This window comes from Solanum verrucosum, unplaced genomic scaffold (assembly GCF_900185275.1).
Source record: "Solanum verrucosum unplaced genomic scaffold, falcon-dt-bn FXZP01000120.1, whole genome shotgun sequence".
Classification (NCBI taxonomy): Eukaryota; Viridiplantae; Streptophyta; class Magnoliopsida; order Solanales; family Solanaceae; genus Solanum; species Solanum verrucosum.
In genome coordinates, this window is record NW_026020714.1 from 773,443 (window position 1) to 786,341 (window position 12,899).

A 12,899-nucleotide genomic window follows, 5' to 3' on the forward strand; every position below is an offset into this window, starting at 1 on the left:
GCACGAGTTGTGTGGTACATGCATGTCACAAGTTTGAATCTTCCCCCGTTCATTAGTGTGTATTTAAGTGGACAATGATAAAGTGGAAGATCAATTATCCACCAAGTTTCAAATCTAGGTGCAACGGTTTTCTTGGTTATTCAAGAAGAAAAAAACATACTTTCTGACAAGTCAAATGACTAAACAATCAACTATGCTTAAATCCAAATTGCTTGGGATAGGAATATGAATACTCTATTTTTGTTCTACTAACAGGCAAAAGAGAACCCTCCATATCCATTCCACTTTGCTGCTTAAGTGGATACGTCTGATGTATTCACCATTTAGAGGATCATATCAATTAGGTTATTATTATACTAGTACCACAACCCTTATCTTTTATCCAGGCTTGTAACTGGCTATACTTTGAGAAATTTACACATAAGTATTACCACTACTTTTGGATTATCCGACACGCACGCATCAACATGTTTGAAGAGTCAGAGCAACATTGATAAAAAACGTAATTTTCCACGGAATGGGTTCGAATTGGCTCTGCGTACAGGACAAACAAACTTTGCCTATATGGGTCTTTCTGTTCTTATATTTCTATTATCTAAATTTATTTAAGATAAAATAAAACTCTTTCTTCCATTTCCCCCCTCCTCCTCCTCCTCCTCTTCCAGTACTCACCACCTCACTGCCTCACCACCAATCAAGAATCAGTAAAACCCACATCCCAAAATAGCATACAAATTCTACAACACAACACAAAAAAAAACATAAAAGTTGAATACCATTATTATAAAGACACAGAATTTCCAGTGAAACTGAATAATAAACCATAAAACAAGAAACTAAACATTTTTTATACCCAAAAGAAGGTTTCTTTTTCCCATTTCCCTCCTCCTCCTCTTCTCCCAGTACCCACCGCCTCACCGCCAATCAAGAATCAGTAAAACCCACATCCCAAAAACAACATACAAATTCAATAACACAACACAAAAAAACATAAAAGTTGAATACCATTCACGATAAAGACACAGAATTTGCAGTGAAACTGAATAGTAAACCATAAAACAAGAAACTTTACAATTTTAATACCCAAAAGAAGGTTTCTCTTTCCCCCATTTACCTCCTCCTCCTCTTCTCCCAGTACCCTCCGCCTCACCGCCAATCAAGAATCAGTAAAACCCATATCCCAAAATAACATATAAATTCAATAACACAACATAAAAGTTGAATACCATTTACTATAAAGACACAGAATTTGTAGTGAAACTGAATAGTAAACCATAAAGCAAGAAACTTTACAATTTGAATACCCAAAAGAGGATTAAGTAAGGAAAAACAAGAATCACTCTAATTGAGAGAGAAAGAGATAAGTACCTAAAAACCTTCATTGACTAGCACAAAAATGAGTTCATGTGTTGCAGAAAGAGAGAAAGGGAAAGGGAGTTTTCTTTGAGAATTTCTTTGGTTGGAATTTGTTGGCGTGATTATGGGAACATGTGACGCTCAGATGAGATTTTGAAGCTTCTACTTCCTTGACACTTGTCCTACCCACTGACTTTGTAAAGGAAAATTTTCATAAATACAATAATTTGACCTCTATTTACAAAATATAGCTTGTATATGCAGAGTACGACTCTTAACTTGACATTAGTCAATAACTATGATCTTTAATTTTGAGTGTACACAAATAAATATTAAAATTTGTATAAAATTAAATAAATAGACGCATTCGTCGTATGTGTATTATGTCATGTAGGATATGTATGTTTACTGGTTCAATTTATACAAGTTTAAGTGTCTACTTGTGCACATACAAAGTTGGAGGGCATAGTTATCCACTCAACTCAAGTTAAGAGTCATGTTTATGTATTATGTTGTTTGTATATTTACAAAATATAGCATATATATTATATTTGTGTAAGAGAATAGAACATTGTATATGGTACAAGCAAAATATATTGTATTGGCACACTTCAATACACTTTATAGTAATTATCCTTTATCACAAATTAAGAATTCAGAATTATCTTAATTTTTCGTATGTATTAATTCATGATTTTTTAGAATATGTGTGATCGATTATGTTTAAGCTTAAATTTTGTGCATCCATTGATTACGACCTCGAAAGACACATATCGCTTTTTTGAAATTTATGTTACGAACTAGGAATTTAGGATTATCTCAATTTTTCGTGTGTATTAGAGAATTATTTTTCCCAAATTTGTGTGATCGTCTCTGTTTGTTCATAAATATTGTTGCTCCATTGATGACAACTTATTAAATGAATATTCATTGTTTCGAAAGACGGACGTCACTTTTTTTGAAGTTTGTGTTACAAAATAAGACCTCTAGATTATCTCAATTTTTTGTAATGTTGTGACCAGCTTTGTTTGAGCTTAAATTTTATGGATCCATTGGAGACAATATATTGACCGCGCTATTTAGGACTTTATGTGTTACAAAAAAGAATTTCAAAAATATCTTTGATAATTCATGTGTATAAGACCATAACTTTTCTAAAATATATGTGATCGACTATGTTTGAGCCCAAATTTTATGTGCTCATTATTATGACCTATCAAATAATACTCATTAATTTTTCAAAAACATACCTCTCTTATTTTGGAGTTTGTATCCCAAATCAAAAATTGAAAATTACTAATCCATTAATTTTTCAAAAACATACCTCTCTTATTTTCAATTTTTTGTATGCAAATCCATCAATTTACTACAATGTGTAACCAACCATAACAGTCACTTTTTCAAGTTTGTATCACAGATAGAAATTTAAGATTATCTCAATTTTTGTGTATAAATTCATGAATTTTCCGAAATATGTATGACAATAGTTTGTTTAAGCTCAATTTTGGTGCTTCCATTGGTTTTATGACAATTATCTGAGCTCCAAAGTACCAAGTAACATGACATGCCTCAACAAAATTACTTTTTTTTATAACCGAGAAATATGTATGTGATCCGCCCTTCAGACCAATCACAACCTCAACAAAATTACTAACATCAAATATACATGAAAAGTTTCCAACTGCACACAGCAAAGGTGCTTTGTCTATTAGACAACACAATAATATACATTTTATTATGTTACAGTATGAATTTCAGAATTAATGAGATCACTAACAAGACAGAGACAACAACAATACAACCAAAACAGGAAGGGCAGAGATGAGTACAATAACGATACCTCGAAGTATACAGTACGTGAGAAACCTATACGCTATAATACACAAAGGATATACAGATGATGGGGAGTGTTGCAGCTTCCGTTTTGCAATTAGTTCCATGGAGGAGATGAAGGTTTGTACATAGGTTGATGAGATGTTGATCCATAGTTTAGGTCAAGGTTATGGAGTTGTTCCATCAGCTGAGAGCGTCTTTCCTTGAAGAAGTCGAGACGTGTTGTTAGTTCAACCAAAGTGGAAGATGCAGCCGAAGGGTGTCGTGTATAATCCATAACCTGCTAAAATAATGGTCAAAAGACCACACAAAACATTTCAGCAAATGTACTAACTTCATCTTAAAAGAAGTGTCAACTCTATGGTGTATATTTCTACTATTCTCATACGGCGAAATTGAGAAGTGATACAAGCAAACCGTGGTCCAAATTTGGCTAAAGTGGCATTTATGGGTGTAAACCATGGGAAACCAGGGTTCAAATCTCTCTACCTAAGCCTTGGTGAACAAAATTACCCGATACTTATACTAGTGAGGTGTGGAACAGTCAAGTCGAGGTGAGCACAAGCTACCATCTATAGAAATGATCTAGCAAAATTGTGATGTATTATCTCTACATCAGTGGGGTCATCCATATGTGCTGATGTGTTGGAGCCTTCGTGTGCCCACTCATGCATGCTTTTGTGTGAGAACAAAAAGATGAAGTTTTCACTTGTTACCTCAGTGGCCTTTGAAGTGGGATGCAGGGGGGAAGAATCAACAGCATCGCATTCACCCACAGACAGACCTGTTGATGCTTCAGTACTCTTAGAATCACTTAAGCTTGTCTCTCGGAGTTGTTTCCGAGCAGGCTGCCTAACACCAGAGGTGGATGTCAGTACTTGTCCTTTCATATTCCTCAAATCTGATCCCAGCAATTCCTGCATCGTTTTGGAACGTTCACCAAATGAGAAAACTCTATAAACTACAAACATAGAATCAACAAATCAATTTACAACTCCACAACCTAGAATCTAGAATGCTTGCATTTAATTGAACTTCTTTATAAATGAAAGAAAATATCGCAAGTTCCAGCATCTAAAACATCATAATTTGCATCTACTTCTCTTTTCTTTTACAAATAAATAAATTAGTCAGAAAAACATTCACATGTTTCAAGTCCGTAGAGCTCAGCCATAACAACTCTTTCAATATCTTACCTTTTCAGTTTTCTGCGATTTCCAAATGAAAAAATAAATAAATTGAAATCTCAGAAAAAAATTATAGCATGCTCCCTGGATGAATATGTCATCCAGAGAAAATTCAGTTAATATTTTTTCAGGTATGGATGAGGCTTAAGACTGCATTCATTTACATAAATCCACTTTCATTTTTTCTTCTGAATTCTGATAGGCCATCACGTTTAGCGGTAAAAGTATTCAACTTGTAAACCATCAAGGGAAGGAGATCTTTTAAATTAGCTCACAAATTATATAAAGTAAAGCAAGATAAAGGGCAAAGGTCTATTCACAATAAGCAGTCTCTCCACACAAGACTACAAAAACAATAAACATAGTCTTGAGACTCGAGATTCAGACAATGGCACTTGATCACCCAATAGAACTAAAAAAGAATAAAGACCAGCATAACAGGGAGGGGAGAAAGAGAAAGAAGCCATTAGGGGTATAACAGTTCGAAAAAATACAATACTACGCAACTTAATTGCTCAAAACACATCACTGACAGCATAACCAAGAATGTGCAAAACCAGAGAGGATGCTGCATGTTTGACTTTTACCACGGAGACATAATTCGAAAAGAATGTGTGAAGGCCAAAATTGTTCATACAAAATGCATGACCACTTGTATGCTTATATAAAACCCAATATATACAGGAGGACAAAATTACCTCATTTCTTTGTCTTCTTTCATGATTACAGAAAGCGAGTGTCGTGTCAAAATCTTGCTGGTAATATTTCCTACAGACGGAGAATACACTTGGTAAGTAAAGAGAACTTTATCAAAATATAAATTTTCAAAGAAACGGAAAGTGCATGCAATGCTCCAACTAGGATCACTTCCGTCGATCTCTTTGGAAAGGGACAGTGCATCTGTGTACTCTTAACATGAATGCCGTACAACAAAAAACAGAAAAAAAAAATCAGCTGCTATATAAGAAAGCCTTGAATATTTCATGTAGATAAAGAAATAACAATGCAGAGATAAATGTACATCTTAGAAAAAACATATGTCTGCTTGTGCTTATGGCATACCCAATGTGTGTTGAGTAGCTAGAAATTGAAAACCCGCAACATCCACCACTAGACTACATAATTAAAACTTATTTAGACTTGTACATTATAAGACAAGCACTTCTCAGTCAAATTTACTACGATAGAATGACATCAAGTACGTCAAAATGCAGTACTTGAGAGTATTTAGAATTGAAGCTAATCATCAAGTACGGAGCAATCCTATATTTTCACATACAGGGACCGTCAGATATGATATATAACACTATGCTTAGTGTCACACATTGAAAATTAAGTACTTGGTACTGTCGAAAGTATGCATATAATAAGGGCTTTGTGTAAGACAGGAATGTTGTGCATCTTAATAGTACTCTCCCGCATCTTTATTTCTCACTGGGACATATTGATTCTTTATTTCTACAACATACCCAGTGCAATCCCACAAGTGGGGTCTAGGAAGGGTGGGGTGTATTGGTTCTTAATTTTTATGCCCTAAAAAATCTTTTTCTTATCCTTTTCCTAATGATTTACAAAAGAGCTATCATGACAATCAATTATTGGCAGCATCACTAGCAGTTGCAATGGTTCAAGTGGTTTTCTGGTTATAACAAGGAATAAGAAAAAATATCATTTGCTTGGGAAACACTTGGTGCTGGAATTAAAATTTGATTTATAGTTTATATAGTCATGTTGACATGATAAAATGGAACAGCCCATAATCAAAATGGAATTCTCTTCTAGTCAGTTATAAACAACAATATCTTCTCAATTATTGCATTTGCATGCCACTAAGAAGCACTTGAAATTGAAACAAGGACACTTGAAAAAGTACAAAAAAACTGAAATTACACTCACAGCTGAGAATTATGGTTTGGCCCATTTTGATAACGATCACAAGCATCAGCTAACGAGCCATAATGATTCTGCCGTTGCTGATTAAGTTGATTGTGCAACTCAGCAACCTTCTGCTTTAATCTAGCCACATCTGCTTCCGCAAGGGCTATTTCTTCAAGCTCAGCCCTAGTCTTCATAAAAGTAAAATGCCTTATTAGAAATAGAGCAAATCAATGGGAAGGAAAATGCCAACAGTTACTAGATCATCACTACAACCTTGGAATCCATAGCACGAGAACCTGACAACTGTCCAGAAGACATGCTCAAACCAACTTCTAGAGCAGCTCTCAAGTCTCTCTCAGCTTGTAACTGTTCTTGTAGTCTGGCCACCTTCATAAAAGTTACATGTGGTTTAATAATTTACCAAAAAAAAGTGTGAACTTGTGAGTGCAAAAACTTCAGCCTACAAAGTGCAGAACACATCTTAAGAAGAATTAGGAATCATACTAGAGTAGCAAAACCAGCTATATTTACAGTTGTGACCAAAAGATGAAAACTTGGACAAAGTAGAGAAGAAACAGATGATTAGTAGGGATATTAGTCAACAGCAGCCTACTAACCACATAAAATAAGGGAAAAAAGAATTTTTGAAAATTACAATTGATATGCATATATAGAAAGGAAAAGAAGCAAAAGGTTATCAAGAATCATGCAACGCAATTGAGTTTTGCAGTTGCTACATTATTAAAGAGAGAATAAATAAATTAGCTTAAATGGACAACACTTTGTGGTCTTATCAGGGAGTAATTACTCTCATACATCTTGTTCAAGGGCCAAGCGACGCTCGTGCAAAGCTTGTTTTCGTCTCTCCAGGCTTGCTTGTAGAATCGCATTTCCTCTTGCCTAACACAGGTTAAAACTAAATGGACTTAGCAAAGAAGAGAATGAAACTCATGAATTATAAAATAAAACACAAACTGGGATCTATACCTCCTTCGCAATCCTATGGCGCAAGTCATTTTTTGTTATCTCAAGTCTCTGTATAGCAAGCCTGTTGACATATCAAAAAGGCCCATCTTAGAGACTTCGAATGATAAAAGGATGAAACAAGGTGAAACTAACAATGTACTTTGCCCAAAAATTCATTCATAGAGGCCATCTTCTAAAGTTTATAACCCACAAACAAGCTTTGAAACAGGAAATTTAGTGTCACTCCAACTTACCTGAAGCATTGTCTCTTCTAGTGTTGAATTACAGAGAGGATACAAATCAAAAGAATACAAAATTTAAATTGAAAGGCACAGAGAGTCAATGAAATATCAATGCAGAAATTGCAGCTAGCAGGATACAAGCATAATATGCATATTTGCAAAAATAGTAGGTGCTGACATCAGATGGCATTGGTACACTGACAAACTAATGCAGCAATTTCCAAATAGCAAGATACAACAAGTAAAAAGATGCCTACTTGCACAAACATTTCATTTAAATAAAAGCATTATTTTAATCGCACAATGTCCCCCTCCTTTTGTTTCATTAGATTAGAGATCATAATTTTTTGATAGGAAGAATACCTAAAACCTCCCTAAACTTGGCACATTTAATTCAGAGCACACCAAGACTTTGCATTGTCATAATCACCTTGCCTCACCCCCACCCTGAACTTGACTATTTATTAGTATCTTCCTTCTACTAGTTTAGTTGAAGGACAAAAGACTGGTCTAAATTCAGCTACACAACTATTTAAGGTATTATCATTTGTTACTACTTGACCAATCACCAATCTACCGCTCCAACATCACAGAATCTTGTCTTTCTCCCAACTTTGACCTAAAACAAGATATACAATTTATTGATAATTAAACCATCTAGATATAAAAGAATTTAAAATCCTTTTTGGTACCATAGAGACACCCGTTCATAATTCTTCTTCAATCAAGATGGAGTCATTTCAATCAACTCAAATTCTAAAATAAGTCTCTAAATACCAGGAGAGAGAAGAAGCCTTACTCTTCCTCTCCAGAAGAATCAATTGATTCTGTTGATGGAGTACTTCTACCCTGTGCAAAAGTAACAATCAGAGGATTAGATTCCTTATTCAGCAATCATGATACATCTATTGAAGCCGACAAGTTACCCTATTTATATTTGTTATAATAGTCACAGAAGCAGATGTATATATTCAATGATTTTATCAAATTTAATCTCAACTCTTCACTGATGACGAGGGTACTGATGTGTTTTCCACAAATAATAATGTTTATGAATGACAATCCCATCTTAATCAGCAAGCACATTAAGCTGTTGTCACCATTATGGCTGCAAGAAATGAGTACAGGTATGCTTCCCATCTTACATATCGTAATCACCAGCACTATCAAAATGAAGTCACAGTTCAAACTTATAGGATCTAGTGTAGGCTATTCTAGACACAAGAAAATCTGTGGATTTTTTCCATCAATCCTAGCATGAATAAAACGGTACCTGCTCCTGAATGCTTTATGTAACAAAAATCAACATTCTAATTGCAATCATGGAATTAATGCCTCATATTTTGCACTAAGAACATAGGGTATTCATCGGAAAATGAAGTTCACAAATAAATGCTAACACTCACATTGCTTCTCCCCCAAAATGTTGACCTTTTGACATTCTGGTTTGAAGGTGTTAGCTTGCCACTCGGTTTCTCTATGCCAGAATCAGGTACAGGGACACCCAGGGGTGGCCCAGGATCCATAGATGAGAGTATCTCACCCATGGATCGCTGAGACTCAGTAACAGCTAATTCGCGAAAAGCGTTGATCTCATTTCCACGTCTTTCCAATTGTTCATGCAATGGGACATTAGAGCCTGCAAGTGGCTGAGGGTCCACTTTTGGTTTCAATTTTAAACAACCATCTCTTGGAGATCCAATATCTGAGTCATTCCCTCCAACCCCCTGTGCAGAAAATCAACGCAATCCAAATAAATACTCACAGAACATAGCACACAGAGGCTATAGGGGTTCTAAATTCCTCATAGTCCATCTTAGAAATTTAACAATTATAAGGCCAGATGACACAAATATCAAAGTAACTTTCTCTGAGTTTCTACCAGCTTATTATGGAGTTATTTTTCATGCGTACATGATTAAGGAGTAATAATGGACACACTGCCATTACATTTTGTTCAGATTGTCACCCTTTTGAAATATAGTCCCATAACATGACTACTTCGCAGGAAGTTTAGAAGTAATCAATGATGACACTTAATCTACTAAGAAAAATGTAGTTGTAACCTCAGATTATGTTCCATAACAACTCAAATTGAGTCATCACAAAAACAAGTGACTTTTGTCAAATGAAAAAAAAAATAGGAGAGAGAACTTCAAAAGTTATTTAGAGGACAGTTTTACAATCGCCAAACTGGTGATAAATTATTATTTTTTAAAAGGAAACATAGTTATATTCCATTAGCAAAAAGGCAGTGCTAAAAGCCATATTTACAGTAGCCATATTAACAGGTTTTAGTTGCTTGGGGTAGGTGGAGACGGGGTTGGTGTGACTGTTGGCTCTAGAAAGGGGGTTTCCCTGGGTTCTATTGGGGAACATTCTTCTAAATCTCTTGTCCCTTTTGTCTTGACCCCTGCTTTGGGTAATAAGGGAGTAAGTACTGTTTCAGAAGGAACAGGGGTCCTTTGAAAACAGCATCTCTGCCTTCACAAGGTAGGGGTTAGGTTTGCGTAGCCTATGTAGATTATCATCCTGTAAGAAAACACAACGAATAGCTAAGCACGTCCACTGATACACATTGTTGTAGGATTGACTATGTTAAACCACTCTCCCCAAACTCCACTTAGTGGGATTACACTGGTATGTTGTTGTTGACTTCTCAAAAGCTTGGACAAACAGACTATACGACTACAACAACAACATACCCAGTGTAATCCCACAAGGTGAGGTCTGGGGAGTGTAGGTTTATAGTGTATACAGACCTTACCTCTACCTTATGGAGGTAGAGAGGCTGTTTTCTGAAAGACCCCCAGCTCAAGTAACAAACAGACTATTAAGACTAAAAAGGAAAAATAGGAATACGACAAATGGAAGACACATAATCTTTAGTCATGAGAATGAAGGGAACAAGAGAGAACCTTATAATCATAAAGATCACTGGCAGCGGAACCACTGCTTTCGCTTAATTTACCACTCAATATGCGATCACAATCATCATCGGTATCTGGGTCAACCTCATTTTCAGCATCATGATAACCATTGTCCTTCATATCCATATTTTCATTATCTGATGATTCTTCACTCCCACTATGTCCAATTTGAGAATCCGCTGAAATAGAGCATCTATGTAGATTATCATCCTGTAAGAAACACAACGAATAGCTAAGCACATCCACCGATACACATTGTTGTAGGATTGACCAAGCTAAAACCAACAAAAGTAAATCAAGGGAAAAAGATGAAAGAGATAATCTTAAAAGATTTTCACTGTTTTTCTTTTCATCAAGGATTGAGCGACTTACATCGAAAATATTCTCATACTCCTCGAGAAGGGTTGAAATGATAGCCTGGGCATTATTGGCCGCATTAGCAGCAGCAAGAAGCTGAGCAGAATTGTCACCATTGAAGTCAAAATCATCCTCCAACTCACATTCGCCAGCTAAAAGAGGCCTTAAAAGTAATGGTGCCATACAAGCAGCAACAGCAGATGGTGTCATCCGATTTTCAGAATGATGTGAAGAAATTGTATGCATCATCTTCAGAATTCTGCACTAGCAACTTCACAGGTAAGGTTGGCAAAATGATAGGTTTCTTTTAATTAAACAAAAAACAAAAAATATTAACATTAGCCTACAAAGTTCATCTTCCTCAAAGTAAGACAGGGAAACTAAAACAATGTACAGATCTGAAGTGTATTACTAGAAAACTGAGGATTTAAAGAGCATCTCCTCTCATAACTAATCTTCTTGCTTGAAAAGTTTGCAAAATGGACATACAACATGGCAGTAAAATGAAATATCTAAGATTGGCCAGAATAACCCCAGGGATTAACCACCTCTCATCAGGATAATTGCAAATAGAGACACAGAGGGCAGTCCAGCATAAACCAGTTAGGTGCATAAATTGGGTGAAACATTTGGAGAAAGGGGAAAGGGCAGGTTTATAGTTGCGTAGTGACCAACACGGATGTATAACTCCACACCAAGTTGTTTTGGGGTAATTAATTTTTCTACCACCAATAACAGGCCAAACGCAAACAGAACATGATAATCAAGTAGATCAACTTTGTCCTTTTGAGATAAATAATAGTCAACTGATGAGCTTTAACCATCAAATAGCTCTTTTGAAGAATATAGAGATTCCTCAGTCAGTTCACAATAGTACACAGGAATCCCTATTCAATTTTGGAAGTATAGATGACAACTGTACTTTCTTTAATTTTGCCTATTGTTTTGTACCATAATTTAGTATATTTATTATTTTATAAACCTCCAGAAAGATGTTCATGAAAATATATAAAACTGTACTTTCTGACACCTTACTATCATCTGCTCCTCTAGAATTCAATTTCATTCAGTTCCCCACTTTCTCCAATTAAGTTTCAGATAAATGAAGTTCATTTTAGACAAAAAGAATTAATTAATCATTACAATGGTGCATCACATCACATGAATATGGTGCTACATGAAAAACTGCTATACGAAAGAAAGTTTTTCGTCCACCCACACACATTTAACATATGGAAGCAAATCAAGGGCCTGAAATGTAGATCCTTCTTGTTTTTCCATTTATTTTTCTTGACATTTTGGCAATGATTAAACTAATGTCTTAACTAAAAATTAATGGACAGACAATGAAACCATTGTCCAGCAAACCATAACAATTTTAAATCCAGATAAAATACAGTCTGTCTCAATAAAAAGTGAATGGACAACAGGCAGAAACAATTGCTCAGCAAACAATACGGATATATCCGAACAATTTTTTGTTTCTTGTGACATTAACAAATCAGTAAGATTTCCAATGATTTATTTGGCCAAGAAATCAGGGAATTACAGATGATCCACTCAGCATTACATATTTTCTATAACTGTTCCAATAAAACAAAGAGATTGTAAAGCATTCAATTGCCAAAACAGATCCATTATATATCATCAACAACTTTTCACCTAGTAAAACATCATCGGCCACATAAAAGATAGTAACAAAAAATAAAAACAAAGGATCAAAACAGAAAAACACAACCATATCAGCAGATCACTAAAAGAGCATACCTCTGTAATAAGCGCCTATTTGGATCAGGAAATGTTTCGAGAATGGCAGAGCGCATAGCATTAACTCGGGCTTCCTTTCGATCAATTTCTTTGGGCCAAAAAGAGAAACAACTAGAAGTTAGAAAACTGATTTGTTTAAGTTTTACCTGACTAAACTGAAGAAGGTTAACTAAATACAATCAAGTAGCACATGTAACCATAATGAACAGAAATGGTTCTGGCGACCAACAAATGGACCAACAGATAATTTCATATCTTGAGACTTTATACGACTGACAAAGAAAGAGATGAATTAAGTTCCTCTCAAAGTTCCAAGAACTTCAATAAAATCTTAAATTTCTCAAATCTTACTACTTCAAAACCTTTCGCCTTTGATAATTGGA

At 35.2% G+C, this 12,899-nt stretch overlaps 1 protein-coding gene across 3 annotated transcripts in view; it reads right to left on the reverse strand.

The window, feature by feature from the left end:
* Positions 1-3,019: 3,019 nt before the first annotated feature.
* The window catches only part of LOC125812558 (rho GTPase-activating protein 7-like), a 28,076-nt gene continuing 18,196 nt past the window's right edge, over positions 3,020-12,899 (reverse strand). For 2 of the 3 annotated variants that reach the window (XM_049492039.1, XM_049492041.1), the window contains 12 exons: positions 12,517-12,604; positions 10,765-11,008; positions 10,381-10,602; positions 8,869-9,189; positions 8,262-8,311; positions 7,242-7,302; positions 7,071-7,154; positions 6,528-6,641; positions 6,273-6,442; positions 5,075-5,144; positions 3,906-4,106; positions 3,020-3,469 (listed from right to left, as the gene is read on the reverse strand). In XM_049492039.1, the coding sequence (XP_049347996.1) occupies positions 3,287-3,469; positions 3,906-4,106; positions 5,075-5,144; positions 6,273-6,442; positions 6,528-6,641; positions 7,071-7,154; positions 7,242-7,302; positions 8,262-8,311; positions 8,869-9,189; positions 10,381-10,602; positions 10,765-11,008; positions 12,517-12,604 (1,808 nt within the window). In that variant the 3' untranslated portion in view covers positions 3,020-3,286. The remainder of the gene's footprint in view (positions 3,470-3,905; positions 4,107-5,074; positions 5,145-6,272; positions 6,443-6,527; positions 6,642-7,070; positions 7,155-7,241; positions 7,303-8,261; positions 8,312-8,868; positions 9,190-10,380; positions 10,603-10,764; positions 11,009-12,516; positions 12,605-12,899) is intronic. The other variant, XM_049492040.1, reaches the window with a different exon arrangement.